Source organism: Salvelinus sp. IW2-2015, linkage group LG36 (genome assembly GCF_002910315.2).
Source record: "Salvelinus sp. IW2-2015 linkage group LG36, ASM291031v2, whole genome shotgun sequence".
Taxonomy (NCBI): Eukaryota; Metazoa; Chordata; class Actinopteri; order Salmoniformes; family Salmonidae; genus Salvelinus; species Salvelinus sp. IW2-2015.
In genome coordinates, this window is record NC_036875.1 from 38,751,975 (window position 1) to 38,775,544 (window position 23,570).

Here is a 23,570-nt window from a genome sequence, read left to right on the forward strand (position 1 = left end):
GGAAGACAGAGGAAGTTGACAGCAATGCTTCAGCAACATAGTGAAGTTGACAACAATGCCTTCAGGAAGACAGAGTGAATTTGACACAAATGCTTCAGGAAGCTAGGTGAAAGTTAGACAAACCAACTTTCAAGAAAGACAGAGGTGGAAGTGACAAAACAATGCTTCATGAAAGACAGAGGTGAAGTTTGACAACAATGCTTCAGGAAGACAGCTGAAGTTGACAACCAATGCTTCAAGAAGGAAACAGAGGTGAAGTTGACAGCAATGCTTCAGGAAGACAGAGGTGAAGTTGACAACAATGCTTCAGGAAGACAGAGTGAGAGTTGACAACAATGCTTCAAGAAGGAAGACAGAGGTGAAGTTTACAACCAATCTTCAAGGGAAGACAGAGGTGAAGTTGACAACAATGCTTCAGGAAGACAGAGGTGAAGTTGACAACAATGCTTCAAGAAGAAGACAGGGGTGAAGTTGAGCAACGAATCTTCAGAAGACAAGGTGAAGTTGACAACAATGCTTCAGGAAGACAGAAGGTGAAGTTGACACAATGCTTCAGAAGGAAGGCAAGCGTGAAGTTGACAACAATGCTTAAGAGGAAGACAGAGGTGAAGTTGACAGCAATGCTTAAGGAAGACAGAGGTGAAGTTGACAAACAATGCTCAGGAAACAGAGGTGAGTTGACAACCAATGCTTTCAGTCAAGGAAACATAGGTGAATGACCAACAATGACTTCAAGAAGAAGACAGAGGTGAACGTTTGACAACAATGCTTCAGTGATAGACGACGGTGAAAGTTGACAAACAAGTAGCTTTCAACGAAGGAGACCAGAGTGAGAGTTGACCAACATGGCTCTGCAAGAAGAAGACAGAGGTGAAGTGACACAAGACTCAAGAAGGAAGACAGAGGTGAAGTTGACAACAATGCTTCAAGAAGGAAGACAGAGGTGAAGTTGACAACAATGCTTCAGGAACACAGACGTGAAGTTGACAACAATGCTTCAGGAAGACAGACGTGAAGTTGACAACAATGCTTGAGGTAAGGAAGAGGTGAAGTTGACAACAATGCTTGAGGTAAGGAAGAGGTGAAGTTGACAACAATGCTTGAGGTAAGGAAGAGGTGAAGTTGACAACAATGCTTCAGGAAGACAGACGTGAAACTGTGTTGTGGCAATCAAAAGGCAGTTGAGCAAACCTAGAATGTAAGATTGGGTCATGATGATTTAAGACTTTGCCAGAAGGGGTTTAGTCAAACCGTGTGTGTCAATGTGAAAGTAGAGCCGGAGAGAAGTACTTTATAGAGTGCAAGACATCTTAGATAAATGGCCAGATGATGAGCAATCCCACTGCATGTATATGTCAAAATGAATATAATGCTGTGAATAAGCAATATTATCTCTCTGTCACGATCGTCTTTAGGTGAATGAGAGGACCAAGGCGCAGCGTGATATGAATACATCTTTTATTTTGAAGATGAAAACGAACAGAAAATACAAACTAGACAACCAAAAAAAAACGTGAAGCTACAAAACGAAAGTGCAGACACAAGCTACTAACATCAAACATAGACAATTACCCGCAACCTACCTAATGCCTATGGCTGCCTTAAATATGGCTCCCAATCAGAGACAACGATAGACAGCTGTCTCTGATTGAGAACCATTCCAGGCAACCATAGACTTACCTAAACTGAACACAACCCCATGAACTCTACAAAAACTCCCTAGACAATACAACCACCCAAGACTAGACAAAAAAACACAAACATCCCCCATGTCACACCCTGACCTAACTAAAATAACAAAGAAAACAAAGATAACTAAGACCAGGGCGTGACACTCTCTCAGAAAACAAACACCCTGGAAAGTCAGACAGGGAGGAACAGAGATGTGTGTCAACTGTAAACCGAGACAATGAGTTCAGACATCCCCTGAAAAAGATGTGGAGGTGGTGCATTGTCAATTCTTATTTTAGTACAAACATGTTAAAACAATGTTAACATATATCTTATTATCTTAGGCTTGGAACGGAAGATTTAAACTAAATGTGGCATGAAACAGGAAACCTATTGAAGTTGTCCCCATCTACACCTAGTGGTAGTGCCACTAGGTTCAAAGACACAGATCCCACATTGTCACGGCCCCTCCTCTGCATTGCAGGGGCGGTTCCTCCTGCAGGCAGAGGAGGGTCGTTAGTGATTGGAGCCACCTGGGCTCAGGGTATTTAAACTGCTGCTTCACTAATCATCTCTCTCTCTCTGCTCCTCTAGGTATGATCCTGTTTTGTTTGTTCCTTTGTAGTTTTGCATAGTTTTCACTCAGTCATATTCACACACATAGATTCACACATCCATGCACTTTACATACACCTTACATTATAATACTTCCACACCTCATTCCTTTTTCTTAGTTTAAAGTTAATAGTTTGGTTTATAATAAAGAACATTTTTAATTGGCCTATACCTGTTGTTCGTGTCCCCTCATTTTTGTCACAGACTATGAGCCGGCTTGTGACAACATGTTCAGGGCACCTGAACCAAACAGCACCAAACACCTGCCTTTTTTGATACCTCAAAGTTTCTCTCTGCCTCTAACCAGATGAATGCGCCAGAGGAAATATTTTCTAAATATAAGCAAAGGACAATAAAATAAATGTTTGAAATGGTGGTTTAACAAAACAAGATTAAACATGAATTGTCAGTTAGTGTTTATCGAGTAGATGTAACAAAGCCATCATTGACGCTTTCATGGGTGTAGCATTCTTGGCTCAATCTAAAATTATATATTTCAGTCTATTGCCTCATTGACAGTCAGTAGCCTACCTTCCTACTTTGATCATGAAAAGATGACGTCATCCTTTCAAAACATGTTTTGCTGTGTTGAGGGTATTGTTGTGTGATCATGGCAATTTTCTATGCATAATTCAGTAATCTCAGAATCATATAGTTGGGTCCTTGTGCAGAGATGAAAGACACCTAGGTTCTATGCAGTCTGTGGAACGTGGAACATGAATAGAGAAGGACGAGATTAGCTTCAAGCTTGGCAGAGGATCTCTGCAGAAGTCAGGGATAATGAGAATGAACTGACACACGGAGATCAGATACATATCTCCCACCTCTTTGTCATTCAGTCATGGATTGGTTATGTTCACAATCGAGTCTTGTTGAGGTGAAAGTTGACCGTGCATAATGAGCCAAGCATGGCCATTAAAAAGGATTCTGGCTTCGAGTTGGAGCTAACGTATTATGTGTTACATGAATATACTTTTCAACGATTGTTACACTGAGTGAATAGTATGTTTAAATTGCCATGTTGACAACAGACTTGATACATCAGACCAAATGAAAGTCGATATCTGCTGTAGGGAGTGTGCATTAAGTCTTAATTATCTGGTTGGATAATATCCCTCGTTAGTCTTAGAACTCCTCGAGAATTCTTTAGAATCTTTTACAAAATGGTAACAGAGGCAGACATGGTTTGCATTGTTCTTGCTACATGTACTGTGTAGTGCAACTGGAGATGGCGTTTGGATGAACACTCCCTAAGTATTGTGCAGCTGTTCAAATTCCTGTTCCGTTCTCTCATCGCTCTCCCTCATTCCACGCAACTGTAACTCTCGAGCCATGGATTTAATTCCCTATAGGCTCAAAACCCTCTCTGTTAAAGGGGGAATCTGCTATTGGTACATCCATTTTTTGATTTTTAAATAAATTATATACCCATTGATTCTTAACAAATACAACTTCTGAATTCCTCAAGAGCTTAGTTCAACAGTTGTACCACATGGGAACCCAAATATGAGCTTGCTTTTCTTTGTTTGTCAAATAATTTAATTGTAAAGAAACTGTAAACCCTCAAAACATGGTTAAAACTATAATTTTGATATCATGTATTGTCAGTCCTTGGATCCATAGCTCTGTTTAATGAATTTGAGAGTGGTTAAAATGTTCCAGCCACATCCCTCAGCTGTTTACCAAAACAAGTGGGGTGACCCTTTGTTATTGCTCCTTTAAGTCAGTTTGAGCAAACCTTGCACAAATCGATCCCAGGGTTTTGGACTACATAACTCCCATGATGAATGTTTTTCTGCTCGGTCCACAGCCTTAACAGTCAACGGCAGTCCTTCCCAGACTACATTTTGGATAGTCAATGCCCTACCCCTCTTCTCCTCCCTCTTCCTGTCTCCTCCCTCTAGCCTACCCTGGCTTAAAGTGAAACTTGGGAATCATTTGCTTGTTGCTGGGAGGGGCCTCTTGGTCCATTGGTTGAGCAGAAGAGATCATTAGTTAGGGGATTGAGTTTACAGGCACTGGGGGGAAAAAAGTAGCAGCACAGCACACCCGGTTTTCAGGGAGAGATTAAAAAAAGTGTTGTCTACAGACAGTATTTGAGTGAACGGTATAAGGTGAAAGATTGGTGAAGAGGGAGGACTGACTGACTTTAAATATTCTGTTGCTCTGTTCTAAATAACAGTTTCTTCTTGGAGAGTGGCGTTAGAGAGTGTAGGCAGGAATTCTTGGAAAAGTGTTGCTGTGCAGCTCTGGAAATTTGGTGAGTGCATGCTCCTTTTAAGGTCCTTTGTGAAAACTACTTCTAAAGTATGTTTTCTTCTCAGCATTCTCTTAATGCTGTTAGAGGATCATTTGGACAGGGGCTGAGTGAGAAGGGTCTGAGACAGCTCTTGACAGATGACCAGTTGTCGTGATAAAAGAGCCGGTGAAGGCAGAGATGTACTATACGGTGACATCGTAGCTATTATTGAAGGAGGAAATGACGAGGCAACGTGTTGATTGGTTGTTTACTCACACAAGCTGCCATTTCCATTTGGAGGTTTGTTACAACCACAAGGCTCTTTTCTCACCTCAACATTGGTCAAAGTGTGCCTGTGTCTCCTCACATAAGACACTTCTGTTAAGTTATAATGGAGGCAGACAGTGGTATGTACAATAACCTACGTAGGTTTATGCATCTATGATGCAGTAGTCTGCGTTTTTATGAAAACGAAAGTCAAACTGCCCTTTCAGCTCATGTGACAGTGCAGCTGGGTTTGACATCTGGTCCTCGTCGTGGCACCCAGTCAGCCATTAGACACCAGACACTGAAAACATTGTTCAAAATTACTTCTGCGGTAAATTAAGTTCAAAATCAATGCTCGGATTCTACAAGAGACCCTGGAGTCAAAACATTTTGGTTGTTTACTAAAATTGGTTGGGTACTGCAAGACTCTCCAAGACACAGAAGTTCTGAGATAAAATGATCCAGGACATTCGGTCCCAATCAAGTAAATTACAGTTACTGACATTTTCTGTGTAACCATGGTGATGTCAGAGCATCACACCTGCCGTGCGTGCTGAACCTAATGTTCTGGAGTCGCATACGCTCTAACTTTCAAAATATAACAAAGGCACAAAGTACAAAGGCCAAAATATTAGACCGTTAGACACATTAATTATTCCTTTGAACAGAGGAAGCTTGATCACACAGAAGATCATCTATTGTGACATAAGAGAGGCTGACTGAGTACCATAGGAAGAGCAGTAGACAGGACAGACAAGACAGACAGGAGAGACGGCAGAGAGGGGAGACGGCAGACAGGAGAAACAGGGTAGACGGCAGACAGGAGAAACAGGGGAGACGGCAGACAGGAAAAACAGAGGAGACGGCAGACAGGAGAAACAGGGGAGACGGCAGACAGGAGAAACAGGGGAGACGGCAGACAGGACAAACAGCAGACAGACAGGGAAGACGGCAGACAGGACAGACAGGGGAGACAGCAGACAGGACAGACAGGAGAAACGGCAGACAGGGGAGACAGCAGACAGGACAGACAGCAGACAGACAGGGGAGACAGCAGACAGGACAGACAGGGGAGACGGCAGACAGGAGAGACAGGGGAGACGGCAGACAGGACAGACAGCAGACAGACAGGGGAGACAGCAGACAGGGGAGACAAGACAGACAGGGGAGACGGCAGAAGGGACAAACAGGGGAGACAGGGGAGACAGCAGACAGGACAGATGGCAGACAGGGGAGACGGCAGACAGGACAGACAGGACAGATGGCAGACAGGGGAGATGGCACACAGGACAGACAGGACAGACAGGGGAGACGGCAGACAGGACAGACATGGGAGACGGCAGACAGGACAGGACAGACAGGGTTGGTGTGAGGAGGGCGGGGAGGGGGGGTGAGTGGAGAGTTATTCAGCTCTCAAGAGTAAACTGTATATCTGACTGTTTGACTGTGATAAGGCTGGGCTCCATGCTTCCTCAAAGCTGCACTTCCTCTGTTTGTTAGAAAGGTGTTGGGTCAGCAGCAGGCTGCAGATACAGGGAAGCAGAGGGAGGGAGGAGGGATTATGGACCACGTCCAAGGGAATGGGATAGGATAGGTAGCCTCAGATTCTTGGTGAGCCACGACCGACTGTGATTTGATTGACAGTTGAATGAGATACTTGCAAAACTTCTTAGATATTGTCTGTGTAGAAATGAGAGGTGTGATCTGTTATTCATATACCTAAATCTGGGACAGAACAGAACAATCTAGTGAGTGCAACAGCGCAACAGCCCATGGTGTACGTACATGTATGCATGTGTGTGTGTGTGTTTGTATGTACGTACATGTATGCATGTGTGTGTGTGTGTGTTTGTATGTATGCATGTGAATATGTACAGTAGAAGTTTATTTCACTTATACCAAACAGGCTAAAAGGGATTGAGAGATTAATATACTATTTCCTCTGACTTCCTTTCATAGAGATTTGATACAGAGAGCCGAGTAACACCCCTACACTCCTCCTTCAGGATCCCCCTTTACCCTCCAAATTCCGTCTCTATTGCTCTCTTTCTCCTTCTCTTCCTCTCCCTGTCAGCTGTCCCGCTCAATCCCCCTCTCCTGACGTCCTGCCTGACACCCGCTCTGCTCGACATGGAGAACTCCACGGCTGTGGCCTTTAACGCGACCCCGGACCAAGCGAAACCAGAAGCCATGACACAACTCATGCCAACCAGTGAGTATTCTCCCATGGTCAGGTCTGGTACCGTTTAACCACCACACACCACACCGTTCTTTACCTGTCTGAGCTGCCTGGGGTCTGGGTCTTGCAGATCAGAACAATCCCTAAGCATGCGTGGCATTCCAAAATGACTGCTGCGTCATCTTCTGCTGCTGCACTGTAAAACAGAAAGGAGAATAGTTTGGAGTAGAAGTACTGAAACAGACTCACTGTACTGTAACTCCTGACAACTCCCATACTCCACATTGTAAAGCACATGACCGCTGACCTTAGAGAGAAAACCCCTGAAGCATAACATGTATCAAACACCTGGTGGTCAAAGAGGCATGTTGAGTGCTGCTCGTATAACTGGGAGGTCAGGAGTGTTGCAATCAAGAAAACAAAACAAAATGAACGACAGCAAGTAGCTGTTTTATTTGACTCCGTCTTGCATTGTTCAGTTGAATTTGACAGGGGTTTTTTTGTTCATTTTTTTACTCCACCCATGTGTTTCCTGTCAAGAGCTGCCTTGTAAAGTGGCCAAACATTGACAGAGCAGGAAGAAGAATGATACAATTGTTAAACTGAATTAATCATTGAAAATGCTTTGACAGACAGTTTGCCACCTGCTATCAGACCAAATAGATGCTGGAAGTGTATGGTTATGTATAGAAAAATACCTGAGGCACACAAATATGGGGGAAAAGGAGGTAGATGCTTGTCTGTTAGAAATGCCTTCACTTTTCAAAGTCAGAGGAGACTCCAGCTATGCTGTCCCTTGTGCATGCTACTGTTGTCTCCTCGGGTGTCGGGGAGAGGGAGCAGCCAGGCGATATGACAGGTGTGAATATAGACCTTCTCAGATCCCCGGGCCCTGGCCTGACAGCAAGGGACCCATTGCCAGAGAGGCAACTAGAAACCTGCAGGATAAAAACAGCTCTCACAAACAGGCACTTTAACACTGCTGTTTAATGGGACTTTTATCTCTGATTTAACAAGGTGCAATCGCATCATGAGAAAAATGTACACTCTCATTAGTGATGCAATGACAAACAAACAGTTAATCTGGCTGGATATGAGAAGCAAAGCAAATTTATCAGGCTTGTACCCTGGCATCCTGGCTGAAAATGTAATAGTAAGTTACCGTATATATCCATCTCTGTGGGTTTCAGGATAAATGGTGGAACCACAAAGAGAGGCTGTGATTGGAATGTGAACAACACTACCACGCTGACCATTGGCTTAGTTAGTGTCTCTCCAGTCAGTAGATCCCGTTTTCTCTCCATACATCGTACTCTCAAACATTTAAGGTAATAAATGCAAGTCTTATCACACAATACACCTGTAGGCTACACAATGACAGAGGCAGCTATAGGCCAAGGACAGAGGGAAGTAAGCGCCTTCAGAATTTATAAAGCGGTCTTTCAGGACCTGACTGTTCCTGTTTTCTGTTGATGCATTTTCTTAAACTTCATTTTGGTAACAGAGGAGCGACAGCAGCAAATATAACGGTCCTCCGCTACTGAAGCCAGTTACTGGCTCTCCACCTCATGAAGCATATGAGCTTAATGAAGGGAGGGTAACGTTACATTATTTACCTGTGCACAACTTATTATTTCTCCTCGTAAGAGATTAATTTGACTCAGCACACCTAAAAAAAAAAACGGTCAAATAATAATTGAGGGCTTTAAGATTGAATTTGATATTGTGCAGGAACTGACAGGAATTGGGTTGAAGCAAAAAAACTGGTCCGGTTATTTCAAAATCCACGGGAAGAAGACCCAACTTTAGAGACTGACTTGTCACTTTTGAGTGAGGATGAGCTCCAGTTACTCCCTCTGTGAAATGATCATGATTAAGCGAGTATAAAATGTGCCATCATGCTTGGCTGCTGATGTTCCTAAAGTGCTATAGGGCAAATTTTTATGTTAATTGACAATCACATGCCACCATGCCTACAGCTTGAATCATTCCCTACCTATAGCAGAGGGCCACGTTTGTGAACCTCAAATGAAGTACATGTGTGTGGCAGTCATAACATTGCATTGGAGTCATCCTTGTGTAGTGATGTGATGTATCCTTCACCGTATGACTGCAACATGACCTTGTAGGGGACATCTTGTTGCTGAGGTCAAATAAACAACTAGCAGAGTGAAGCATTCTGTAGTTTTTTTTAATGTAAGGCTTTGAGTTTATAACTACATGACTGCACACACAACCCTGAATACAAGATTGATTTAACCACACACTAAGGTGTATGTGCATTTGATCGTCTATATGTATGCAGGTCTGTTATCAATCCATTTGCTCAACAAGCACCAATTGTGGGCCAGGACACATTGAATAGGTGTTGAAGAATAATGATCTGTTTTGCAACCAGCTGGTAGTAGCTGTACAAAAGCAGTGTCTGTGAAGCAGCCAGTGCCTGATGTTGTTTGTTTGCATAAACAGCTCTGCTGGCTGTCAGTCAGGCTGTCAGTCAGCTGGTCCGGTGGCTGTCAGTCAGCTGGTCCGGTGGCTGTCAGTCAGCTGGTCCGGTGGCTGACATTCAGCTGGTCCGGTGGCTGTCAGTCAGCTGGTCCGGTGGCTGACATTCAGCTGGTCAGGTGGCTGACATTCAGCTGGTCTGGTGGCTGTCAGTTCTCATTAGCCTACTATAGAAAAGAGGCCCTCCATGTGTGTTATTAGTGCACATAGGTACTGTACCATGCTAACTTTTTGCAACAAAGAACAGACACGGAAACATTAAATCAAATAAAATGTTATTTGTCACATGCGCCAAATAATCAAATCAAATCAAAATCAAATCAAATGTATTTATATAGCCCTTCGTACATCAGCTGATATCTCAAAGTGCTGTACAGAAACCCAGCCGAAAACCCCAAACAGCAAGCAATGCAGGTGTAGAAGCACGGTGGCTATGAAAAACTCCCTAGAAAGGCCAAAACCTCAGAAGAAACCTAGAGAGGAACCAGGCTATGAGGGGTGGCCAGTCCTCTTCTGGCTGTGCCGGGTGGAGATTATAACAGAACATGGCCAAGATGTTCAAATGTTCATAAATGACCAGCATGGTCAAATAATAATAATCACAGTAGTTGTCGAGGGTACAGCACCTCAGGAGTAAATGTCAGTTGGCTTTTCATAGCCGATCATTAAGAGTATCTCTACCGCTCCTGCGGTCTCTAGAGAGTTGAAAACAGCAGGTCTGGGACAGGTAGCACGTCCGGTGAACAGGTCAGGGTTCCATAGCCGCAGGCAGAACAGTTGAAACTGGAGCAGCAGCACGGCCAGGTGGACTGGGTACAGCAAGGAGTCATCATGTCAGGTCGTCCTGAGGCATGGTTCTAGGGCTCAGGTCCTCTGAGAGAGAGAAAGAAAGAGAGAAAGAGAGAATTAGAAAGAGCATACTTAAATTCACACAGGACACCGGATAAGACAGAAGTACTCCAGATATAACAAACTGACCCTAGCCCCCCGACACAAACTAATGCAGCATAAATACTGGAGGCTGAGACAGGAGGTGTCAGGAGACACTGTGGCCCCATCCGATGATACCCCCGGACAGGGCCAAACAGGAAGGATATAACCCCACCCACTTTGCCAAGGCACAGCCCCCACACCACTAGAGGGATATCACACCACTAGGGGGAATACATACTTACAAGCCCTTAATAACCAACAATGCAGTTCAAGAATTCAAGAATTAGAGTTTTAAAAAAAATCTAAATAAACTACAGAGATAAATAAAGAGTAAAAAAAAGTAACACAGTAAAATAATACAGAGGCTATATACAGGGGGTACCGGTACAGAGTCAATGTGGAGCCTATGTACAGGGTGTACCGGTACAGAGTCAATGTGCGGGTGTACAGGTTAAAGAAGGTAATTTGTACATGTAGGTAGGGGTAAAGTGACTATGCATAGTAAAGTGAATATTCATGTCAGTGTAAATAGTCCGGGTGGCCATTTGATTAATTGTTCAACAGTCTTGTGGCTTGGGGGTAGAAGCTGTCAAGGAGCCTTTTGGACCTAAACTTGGCTGGCGCTCCAGTTTTGCTTGGTGTGCAGTAGTAGAGACTTTGGCGTCTTTGAGAATTTTCTGGGCCTTCCTCTGACACCGCCTAGTATATAGGTCCTGGATGGCAGGAAGCTTGGACCCAGTGATGTACTGGGCCATACGCATTACCCTCTGTAGTGCCTTACGGTCAGACGCCGAGCAGTTGCCATACCAAGCCATAATGCAACCGGTCAGGATGCTCTCGACGGTGCAGCTCTAGAATTTTTTGAGGATCTGGGGACCCATGCCAAATCTTTTCAGTCTCCTGAGGGGGAAAAGATGTTGTCATGCCATCTTCACAACTGTCTTGGTGTGTTTGAACCATGATAGATTGTTGGTGATGTGGACACCAAGGAACTTGAAACTCTCGACCCGCTCCACTACAGCCCTGTCGATGTGAATGGGGGCATGTTCGGCCCTCCTTCTCCTGTAGTCTACGATCATCTCCTTTGTCTTGCTCACGTTGAGGGAGAGGTTGATGTCCTGGCACCACACTGCCAGGTCTCTGACCTCCCTATAGGCTGTCTCATAGTTGTCTGTGATCAGGCCTACCACTGTTGTGTCATTAACAAACTTAAAGAGGGTGTTGGAGTTGTGCTTGGCCACGCAGTCGTAAGTTAACAGGGAGTACAGGAGGGGACTAAGCACGCACCCCTGAGGGTCCCCTTGTTCAGGATCAGTGTGGCAGATGTGTTGTTACCTACACTTACCACCTGGGGGTGGTCCGTCAGGAAGTCCAGGATCCAGTTGCAGAGGGAGGTGTTTAGTCCAAGGATCCTTAGCTTAGTGATGATTTGTGTTAAACGCTGAGCTGTAGTCAATGAAAAGCATTCTCACATAGGTGTCCCTTTTGTTCAGGTGGAAAAGGGCAGTGTGGAGTGCGATTGAGATTGCGTCATCTGTGGATCTCTTGGGGCGCTATGCAAATGGGAGTGGGTCTAGGGTTTCTGAGATGGTGTTAATGTGAGCCATGACCAGACTTTCAATGCCTACCAACGTGAGTGCTACGGGGCGGTAGTCATTTATGCAAGTTACCTTTGTTTTCTTTGGCACAGGGACTATGGTGGTCTGCTTGAAACATGTAGGTTTTACTGACTCGGTCAGGGAGAGGTTGAAACTGTCAGTGAATATACTTACCAGTTGGTTTGTGCATGCTCTGAGTACACGTCCTGGTAATCAGTCTGGCCCCGTAGCAGCAACGTTATGCACAAAATAAGTTAAATGCAAAAAAGCACAGTTGGGTTGGAGGCCGTAAAACAGCAGCCATCATTTTCCCAGACATGGAAATAGCGCTATCCCCCCCCTCCCGCACACTAACCCCTCAGTTGTAGTTCAGAGACCTTTATGTAGCATCTCAGACAAAGGAAAGACACAGAAAAATGGAGACTCTTCATTTTTAGCATGTGTCTCAAAGGAGCTGAGAGATGACAGCAGAGCGGACCTTGAATTGTTTGGGCTGCTGGAGCAGTGCATTCAGCCGAGGCGCTACTTGTGAGGAGGCAGCGAGGGAGATTTTCCCCTTCCTCTACTTTGACCTTCAGGGTTTTTACTGTAGAAAAACCTAAGTTCCAAAAGCTGGGCCTAATATTGTTTAAGAAGTCATATAATAAGTTTTGTAGTGAATCATATGTTGATGACGTAAAGAATATTTGCTGGTCTGTAATGAGGAGCAACCAGACGCTGCACTTGACACATTTATGAAATTGCTTATTATAGTTACTAATATGCATTGTAGCAAGATCAAGGGTGTGGGGTTACCACGTCACCAAGTTCAATAACAAAATAGGCACCAGTAGCACAAATAGAATGCAAAGGGGAAGTTTATTAGGGATGTTCGTACCTGGGGAAAGAAGGGGGAATTCACCAATTACAAGCCGTTCTCTTTGTCAATTCCGTTTTCCAGGGGTTATCTTCACACTCGGGTCCAACAGTCCAGGTCACAACGGTCAATCACACAGATACCTCTCTCGTCATACCTCTCTCGTCATACCTCTCTCTTATGCAGGCTGCTTCCTCCTTTATCCCCAAGCACTCCCTGGCTTAACGACCGACAGCCTTTACTCGTTGAGGGAGGAAGTCCATATAAGACACGGGGGCGGAGCCAGCTACCTGCAAGATATCGCTTCTCAATTATCACTCCCCTCACCTCTCCCTGTCTGCCACAGCATGCACTAATTAAGAAAATGACTGTAAAAACGGTTAAATCTCCTTGGATTGATGAGGAATTGAAACATTTTATGGTAGAGAGGGATGAGACAAAAGTTATGGAAAATAAGTCTGATAAAAATAAACAAATACAAATACAAAGCAAATAAATACAAATACAAATACTCTACTTTCAAAAGTAAGAAGACAGGTGAAAAGAGGGAGAGAGAGAGGGAGAGAAAGGGAGTGTGAGAGAGAGGAGAGGGAGAGGAGAGGAGAGGGAGAGAGAGAGTGAGAGTGTGAGAGAGAGGAGAGGGAGAGAGAGAGTGAGAGAATTAGACAGACAACGACAGAGAATCAGAGAGTAACAGAGTAACAGAGGGGAACAGTGCAGGCCAGGCTGAGAGAAAGCAGTGTTGTAAAGTACTTAAGGGAGTATCTGTACTTTAATTTACTATTTATATTTTTGACTACTTTTACTTTTACTTCACTACATTCCAAGAGAAAATAATCTACTTTTTACTCAACACATTTCCCTGACACCCAAAAGTACTCATTTTGAATACTTATTAAGACAGGAAAAAATTTCAGTTTACGCACTTATGAAGAGAACACGTGGTCATCAATACTGCCTCTGATCTGGCCGACTCATTAAACTCAAATGCATAATTTGTAAATGATGTCTGAGTGTTGGAGTGTGCCCCTGGCTGTCCGTACATTTTTTAAACAAAATGGTGCTGTCTACGTTGCTTCATTTAAGGTATTTTTTGTGATTTAAACTTTTAATTTTGCTTTTTCTTTTGAGTATATTTTAGCAATTACATTTACTTTTGATACTTGAGTATATTTAAAACCAAATACTTTTAGACTTTTACTCAAGTAGTATTTTAACTTTCTATTAAGGTATCAATATTTTTACTCAGGTATCACAATTTGGTACTTTTTCCACCACTGAGAGAGTGCTGCAGAGATATATAGTTGAAGTCGGAAGTTTACATACACTTAGGTTGGAGTCATTAAAACTCTTCTTTCAACCACTCCACAAATGTCTTGTTAAAACCTCTTTGGGCTAGGCGTGCCACTAGCGCCCCCACCTCGACAACATTTTGCAGAGCGCAAAATTCAAAATACAAAAATCGCAAAAATAAACATTCATGAAAATACAAGTGTCTAACATCGTTTAAAAGCTGAACTTCGTGTTAATCCAACCGCGTTGTCAGATTTCAAAAAGGCTTTATGGTAAAAGCATACCATATGATTATCTGAGGACAGCGCCCCGTATACACCAGCATTAAAAACATTTTCCAAACCAGCAGAGGCGTCACAAAAATCTGAAATGGCGATAAAATAAATCACTTACCTTTTGTACGATAAAGTCCTTCATTATATCCCAAAAAAGTCAGTTTAGTTGTAGAGTTTGATTCAGTAATCCACCCGTTCCACTCTTTCAACATACAGACAAAGGAATACCAAAAGTTACCAATAAACTTCGTCCAAACAAGTCAAATAATGTTACTAATCAATCCTCAGGTACCCTAATATGTAAATAAATGATCAAATTTAAGACGGAATGTAGTATTTTCAATACGGGATATTTTCAAGTGTGCGCCCTCATCCACACGCGCCACAAGACTACAGTCCAAATGAGAGCCACCTTGAAAAACTACAACTACTGACTAATTTTTCAAAAAACAAGCCTGAAACCCTTTCTAAAGACTGTTGACATCTAGTGGAAGCCATAGTAACTGCAATCTGGGAGAAATTATTTTGAATATCCCATAGAAAAGCATTTGAATGGCCTGTGACCTCAAAAAGGAAAGAAATCCGGAAAAAAATAATTTCCGGATGGATTCTCCTCGGGTTTTTGCCTGCCATATCAGTTCCATTACACTCACATTCCATTACACTCACATTATATAACAGTTTTAAACACGTCCGAGTTTTTTCTATCCAATGCTACCAATTATATGCATATCCTAGCTTCTGGGCCTGAGTAACAGGCAGTTTACTTTGGGCACGTCAGTCATCTGAACTTCCAAATACTGCCCGCTAGAACTAAGAAGACTATAGTTTTGGCAAGTCGGTTAGGACATCTACTTTGTGCATGACACAAGTTATTTGTCCAACAATTGTTTACAGACAGATGATTTCACTTATAATTCACTGTATCACAATTCCAGTGGGTCAGAAGTTTACATACACTAAGTTGACTGTGCCTTTAAACAGCTTGGAAATTTCGTGAAAATGATGGCATGGCTTTAGAAGCTTCTGTTAGGCTAATTGACATAACTTGAGTCAATTGGAGGTGTACCTGTGGATGTATTTCAAGGCTTACCTTCAAACTCAGTGCCTCTTTTGCTTGATATCATGGGAAAATCCAAAGAAATCAGCCAAGACCTCAGAAAAAAAATTGTAGACCTCCACAAGTCTGGTTCATCCTTGGGAGCAATTACCAAATGGCTGAAGGTACCACGTTCATCTGTACAAACAATAGTACGCAAGTATAAACACCATGGGACCACGCAGCCGTCATACCGCTCAGGAAGGAGCGTAGAGATGTCTGTCTCCTAGAGATGAACGTACTTTGGTGCGAAAAGTGCAAATCAATCCCAAAACAACAACAAAGGACCTTGTGAAGATGCTGGAGGAAACCGGTACAAAAGTATCTATATCCACAGTAAAAGAAGTCCAATATCGACATAACCTAAAAGGCCGCTCAGCAAGGAAGAAGCCACTGCTCCAAAACCGTCATAAAATAGCTAGACTACGGTTTGCAACTGCACATGGGGACAAATATCATACTTTTTGGAGAAATGTCCTCTGGTCTCATGAAACAAATTAGAACTGTTTGGCCATAATGACCAAAAGGGGAAGGCTTACAAGCCGAAGAACACCATCCCAATAGTGAAGTACAGGGGTGCAGCATCATGTTGTGGGGGTGCTTTGCTGCAGGAGGGACTGGTGCACTTCACAAAATAGATGGCATCATGAGAAGGGAAAATTATGTGGATATATTGAAGCAACATCTCAAGACATCAGTCAGGAAGTTAAAGCTTGGTTGCAAATGGGTCTTCCAAATGGACAGTGACCCCAAGCATACTTCAAAAGTTGTGGCAAAATGGCTTAAAGACAACAAAGTAAAGGTATTGGAGTGGCCATCACAAAGTCCTGACCTCAATCCTATAGAAAATGTGTGGGCAGAACTGAAAAAGCATGTGCGAGCAAGGAGGCCTACAAACCTGACTCAGTTACACCAGGAGGAATGGGCCAAAATTCACCCAACTTATTTTGGGACGCTTGTGAAAGGTTACCTAAAACGTTTGACCCAAGTTAAACAATTTTAAAGGCAATGCTACCACATACTAATTGAGTGTATGTAAACTTCTGACCCACTGCGAATGTGATGCTAAAATAAATAATTCTCTCTACTATTATTCTGACATTTCACATTCTTAAAATAAAGTTGTGATCCTAACTGACCTAAGACAGGGAATTTTTACTTGGATTAAATGTCATGAATTGAAAAAAATGTCATTGCTACTGTAAAATGCAACTGCAATGATATTGCCCAACAATTGAACAGAGCAGTAGCTGAGTGTATCTGTCTGGATCAAGTTACATTCTGTGACTTTTGCTATTAAATATGCCTTCTTTTTTTGCAGTAGTATCGTTTGAGTTTAAATGTATTTGGCTGAGGTGTATGTAAAACTTCCGACTTCAACTGTAGGTAACTGCCAAAATAAAGGAAATGTGAGTACATTTGGGATACACAGTGGTGTCCCATCCCTCCGATAGAGTTCCAGACACTTGTAGAATCTATGGCAAGGTGCATTGAAGCTGTTCTGGTGGCTTGTGATGGCCCAACACCCTATTAAGACACTACTGTATTTTGGAGTTTCTTTTATTTAGCAGTTAGCTGTAGATTGAGGCTGGGATGTACGGGGTAGTTGGAGAAATCAATCACATAATAAATGAAGAAAACTGGAGTAAAAGTAAACAGGAAATAACCCTTCCTATCTTCTTGGAGCAGGATGTTGGCTTTAAAACCGCAGGGGTTGGAGGTATTTGTCCAAAAGGGAATTGAGGAGAGATGGGGGAGTTCTAACCCAGTGTCGCGAGACGGGAGAGACCCAACAACAATCCCAGAGAGGCATCTCTGTAGTGTCTGTTTATCTTAGCCCCCCCAGAGTCTCCTCCCCCATCCCCCCAATCCCATCAGCTCAATGCTCCTGAGATAACAGGACAGATGTGCTGCCCCCAGCAGCACCAACTACCTCACACTCTCCCTCTCTGCCTCACGCTGCTGCTAGCTTCACACCAGGGAGAGCCAATCAGGGGCCTGGCAGGGAGGCTGGATGCTGGTCCTGGAGGATAGCTGTCCACTAAGTTTCCAATTCCCCTGGAGTGTCCGTCTGCCAGTTACTGGAGACAGGAGAGGTGTTTAATTGATTCCAGCCAGGGTAAAGAGAGACAACTCTGAGATGTTTATAGCACTCCCATGTAGTGTAAATCCCAGTGCGACGTGTCACACACATCACTATCTAAACACAAACTAAATGTTATTAGTAATATCTAAAAGTTGGTTCACATTTTAGTTACTAACACATATACAGTATATTTCAATTAATCAAATGAAAAGATTTCCCCACGGGTGCAGAGTTGAGAAACAGATAAATAGGTCTAAACCATGGCAGCAAACTTTTAAGGCTTTTCTCTGAAATAGGTTCAGTGCCTGGCAAAGGCTTTTGCTATCTGCCACGGTCTAGACAGTTCTGTTTATCTGTCTCAGTCTCTCTCCCTGATTCACTGCTCTGTCTGTTTGTGTCTACAATAGTTAGCCCGGCAGAGAACAAACCTCTTTACACATCCCCATAGGCGGTAAGGCAACGTGGAGCACGGGACAAGGCACCATCTGTCCCTAATCAGCTTCAACCATGCCTGAAGCAAGTCATCTGATCCTGTCATAAGATTTCATAGCCATTAAAAAACTGGCGCAGACCCTTCCCATTTCCCCTTTACCTGGTCCGCAATGGTACAACTGCTGCCTTTACACGACAAGGCAAGGAAGAACAGGGAACGGGAAAAGGGAAAGCAGTGTTCTACAGTTGCCAGTGCCATATGGTTGGAAGCGATTGAGTCTCCATTTTATATTCCCAGCCAGATATGACCCCCCCAAGGCAGCCAGTAAAGAGAGGGATGAGTTCTCTGCAAACAAAGAAGAAAGAGGAGAAAGACACAGGAAAGGGTGTGGACGTACAGCGCCTTCAGAAAGTATTCACGTGCCTTGACTTTTTCCACATTTTGTTGTGTTACAGCCTGAATTTAAAATTGATTTAAAATGGATTACATTTAGATTTTTGGTCACTGGCCAACACACAATACCCCATAATGTCTAAGTGGAATTATCTTTTTCAAAACGTTACATATTAACTACTAATTAAAAGCTGAAATGTCTTGATTCAATAAGTATTCAACCACATTGTTATGGCAAGCCTAAATAAGTTCAGGAGTAAATATTTTCTTAACAAGTCACATTATTTATTTTTTTATTTTATATTTATTTCACCTTTATTTAACCAGGTAGGCTAGTTGAGAACATGTTCGAATTTACAACTGAAACCTGGCCAAGATAAAGCAAAGCAGTGGGACAAAAACAACAACACAGAGTTACACAGAAACAAATGTACAGTCAATAACACAATAGAAAAATCTATGTACAGTGTGTGAAAATGTAGAAGAGTAGGGAGGTAAGGCAATAAATAGGCCATGGAGGCAAAATAATTACAATTTAGCATTAACACTGGAGTGATAGATGTGCAGATGATGATGTGCAAGTAGAGATAATGGGGTGCAAAAGAGCAAGAGGATAAGTAACAATATTGGGATGAGGTAGTCGAGTGTGCTATTTACGATTGGCTTTGTACAGGTACAGTGATCGGTAGGCTGCTCTGACATCTGATGCTTAAAGTTAGAGAGGGAGATATAAGACTCCAGCTTCAGTGATTTTTGCAATTCGTTCCAGTCATTGGCAGCAGAGAACTGGAAGGAAAGGCGGCCAAAGTAAGTATTGGCTTTGGGGGTGACCAGTGAAATATACCTTCTGGAGCATGTGCTACAGGTGGGTGTTGCTATGGTGACTAGTAAGCTGAGATAAGGCGGGGCTTTCCCTAGCAAAGACTTATAGATGACCTGGAGCCAGTGGGTTTGGCGACGATTATGTTGTAAGGACCAGCCAACGAGAGCATACAGGTCGCGGTGGTGGGTAGTTTATGGGGCTTTGGTGACAAAACGGATGGCACTGTAATAGACTGCATCCAGTTTGCTGAGTAGAGTGTTGGAGGCTATTTTGTAAATGACATCGCCGAAGTCGAGGATCGGTAAGATAGTCAGTTTTACGAGGGTATGTTTGGCAGCATGGATGAAGTAGGCTTTGTTTGCAGACTAGGCTTTGTTTGTAGGCTAGATTTAATTTTGGATTGGAGATGCTTTATGTGAGTCTGGAAGGAGAGTTTACAGTCGAACCAGACACCAAGGTATTTGTAGTTGTCCACATATTCTAAATCAGAACTGTCCAGAGTAGTGATGCTAGTCTGGCGAGAGGGTGCGGGCAGCAATCGGTTGAAGAGCATGCGCTTAGTTTTACTTGCATTTAAAAGCAGTTGGAGGCCACGGAAGGATTGTTGTATGGCATTGAAGCTTGTTTGGAGGTTTGTTAGCACAGTGTCCAAAGAAGGGCCACATGTATACAGAAGGGTGTCGTCTGCGTAGAGGTGGATCAGAGAATCACCAGCAGCAAGAGCGACATCGTTGATATATACAGAGAAAAGAGTCGGCCTGAGAATTGAACCCTTGTGGCCCCCCCATAGAGACTCCCAGAGGTCCGGACAACAGGCCTTCCAATTTGACACACTGAACTCTATCCCGAGCATACTACTCGCCCATATGTCCAGTCTCTTGACAACAAGGTAGATGAAATTCGAGCAAGGGTTGCCTTCCAGAGAGACATCAGAGATTGTAACATTCTTTGTTTCACGGAAACATGGCTCACTCGGGATACGTTATCAGAGTCGGTACAGCAAACCGGTTTCTTCACGCATTGCGCCGCCAGAAACAAACATCTCTCTGGTAAGAAGAAGGGCGGGGGTGTATGCCTTATGATTAACGAGTCATGGTGTGATCATAAAAACTTTTAGGAACTCAAGTCCTTTTGTTCGCCTGACCTAGAATTCCTTACGATCAAATGTCGACCGCATTATCTACCAAGAGAATTCTCTTCGATTATAATCACAGCCGTGTATAATCCCCTCCCAAGCAGACACCTCGATGGCTTATTGTAGCTGGGGAATTTAAGAAGGCTAATCTGAAAACAAGGCTCCCTAAATTTTATCAGCATATTGAATGCGCGACCCGGGCTGGCAACACCCTGGATCATTGCTACTGTAATTTCCGCAATGCATACAAAGCCCTCCCTCTCCCTCCTTTCGGCAAATCTGACCACGACTCCATTTTGTTGCTCCCAGCTTATAGTAAGAAACTTAAACAGGAAACACCCGTGCTCAGGTCTGTTCAACGCTGGTTACGCTGATTCGGTGAGGGAGTTTATTAGCAAGTGCATCGGTGATGTGGTACCCACGGTGACCATTAAAGGGGGTCTATTTCAAGCGACAACGGTGAGAGACTTGTTTCTGGAAAGGTGGATTTTTTAAAGTAGAAGCTTGAATTGTTTGGGCACAGACCTGGATAGTATTACAGAACTCTGCAGGCTTTCTCTGCAGTAGATTGCAACTCCGCCCCTTTTGGCAGTTCTATCTTGTCGGAAAATGTTATAGTTAGGGATGGAAATATCAGGATTCTTGGTGGCCTTCCTAAGCCAGGATTCAGACATGGCTAGGACATCTGGGATTGCGGAGTGTGCTAAAGCAGTGAATAAAACAAACTTAAGGAAGAGGCTTATAATGTTAACATGAAACCAAGGCTTTTACGGTTACAGAAGTCAACAAATGAGAGCGCCTGGAGGAATGGGAGTTGAGTTAGGGGCTGCAGGGGCTGGGTTAACCTCTACATCACCAGTGGAACAGAGGAGGAGTAGGATAAGGGTACGGCTATTAAGTTGCATGGACTCTCACTCTGTGTGCAATAATAGTGTTTTACATTACTTTGAATGACTACCTCATCTCTTTACCCCACAAATGCAATTATCTGTACGGTCGGGCAGTGAATTTCAAACACAGATTCAACCACAAAGACCAGAGAGATTTTCTAATGCCTCACAAAGAAGGGCAAATAAAAAAGCAGACATTGAATATCCCTTTTAGCATGGTGAAGTTATTAATGACACTTTGGATGGTGTATCAATACACCCAGTCACTACAAATATACAGGCGTCCTTCCTAACTCAGTTGTCGGAGAGGAAGGAAACTGTTCAGGAATTTCGCCATGAGGCCAATGGTGACTTCAAAACAGTTACAGAGTTTAATGGCTGTGATAGCAGAAAACTGAGGATGGATCTACAACATTGTAGTTACTCCACAATACTAACCCAAATTTACAGAGTTTAAAGAAGGAAGCCTGTACAGAATACAAAATATTCCAAAACATGCATCCGGTTTGCAACAAGGCACTAAAGTAATATTGCAAAAGAAATGGGCAAATATCCCCCTCTTGAGAAGAAGTCAATGAAACACTGATACCATTGTTCAACTTTCATTAACAACAGTTCCCAGAATAGAACAATTCAGCAGGATAGAGTATTTACTGCCAGACAGGTTTACATAACGTTTTGGGTCGCCATGGTCTCAAACAATGTAAAAGTTCAAAGTTCATGAACCCTAACTTTTCTTTATTGTGTATATTAGCCTATTTTAGATTGTACAGTGCATGGTGCAGTCAGTGGCTGTTCTCCAAAATGAAACAGATCCTTGTTATTGTTCATAAGCCAAGTCTCTAAACATAATGCAACTACTTGCGTTCCTATAATTCACAAGGGGAGAGTTCTTCCTTACTGCTGCCAGTAACCCATTGCCTACATTTATTTCCCCTCTGTGTGATTTCATAATGATGTAGTGTGGCTCTGCTATTGAACCTGCAGGAGAGCACTGGGGTAATTGAAAGGATCTGGAGTGATTTCATTTCTCAAATATCAATCCTTTAGAAAATATCTGAGGCAAAGTCTCCAGGTGACAGTGTCTGATTTAAGGCTAATACGTGTCTCAGCCGAGGGACATGTGTTAAGTTGGGTATTAATAGCCTAAATTTCAGTTAACAATTGTGGGGGCTGGGCAAAGCTGTTGGCATAGCTGGGGGATTGGTTCACTTTGGTCAGTTAGGTCAAGTAAGGATTTCAGAACATAGTGGAATTGTAATCTGGTCTGCCTGGTTAAATCATGTTTATTGGGGTGTCTGTTTGAGGTTGATGATTGGCACGTATTCAGGGGACCACCTTTTTCTCTTAAGTTGTGTGACTTTCTAAATCTATTCTGTCACTATTCCTCATTCCGTGTTGTAACAAAGTAAAGGAGAAAGGGAAAGGATGAGGGAACAGGAGAACAACGCTGCTACTACTGTATGTGTCCAACACAATATCATCCCAAACCTTCATTAGATCCTAGGTCATCAAACTGTTTTCGCCGTAAGCCCGTGGGCTATCAAGCCCTCGCTTCCCTTCTAGCATCATTTTCCAATATGATCTCCCTGAAACAAAATATTATTTCCCAGTTGCTAAAAACTATATATGTAGCCTGGTGACCAATGAGTCTTTCACAATCTTCCACATGTCAACTCTCACAGTAATTAACAATACATTCCCTCTATTCCTACCTCTCTAAAAGATAAAACATTTTCCGTCACGCACTTGTAAACTAACATTGTGCTTGGTACTTGGTAATACTATGGTAAACACTATTTCAAACTGACCTTGTGCTTGGTAAACAATATTTTAAACTGGCCTTGTGCTTGGTAAACAATATTTTAAACTGGCCTTGTGCTTGGAAAATACTATTTTAAACTGACCTTGTGATTGGTAAACACTATTTTAAATTGACCTTGTGCTTAGTAAACACTATTTTGAACTGACCATGTAAATGGTAAACACTATTTTAACTGATCGGTAAACATTATTTTAAATGACCTGTTGCTTGATAAACACTATTTTAAACTGACCTTATTCTTGGTAAACACTATTCTAACTGACCTTGTGCTTGGTAAACACCATTTTAAACTGAACTATTGCTTGGTAAACACTATTTCGAACTGACCTCGTAAATGGTAAACAGTATTTTAATCTGACCTTATGCTTGGTAAACACTATTCCAACTGACCGTGTACTTGGTAAACACTATTTTAAACTGACCTTGTGCTTGGTAAACACTATTCTAACTGGCCT

General features: G+C 42.9%; 1 protein-coding gene across 1 annotated transcript in view; it reads left to right on the plus strand.

Annotated features, from left to right (window-relative positions):
• Positions 1–4,216: 4,216 nt before the first annotated feature.
• LOC111959767 (glycophorin-C) overlaps positions 4,217–23,570 on the plus strand; it is a 37,311-nt gene continuing 17,957 nt past the window's right edge. Inside the window, exons 1-2 of the mRNA XM_023981562.2 lie at positions 4,217–4,546; positions 6,752–7,004. Coding sequence (XP_023837330.1) covers positions 6,923–7,004 — 82 coding nt within the window. The 5' untranslated portion in view covers positions 4,217–4,546; positions 6,752–6,922. The remainder of the gene's footprint in view (positions 4,547–6,751; positions 7,005–23,570) is intronic.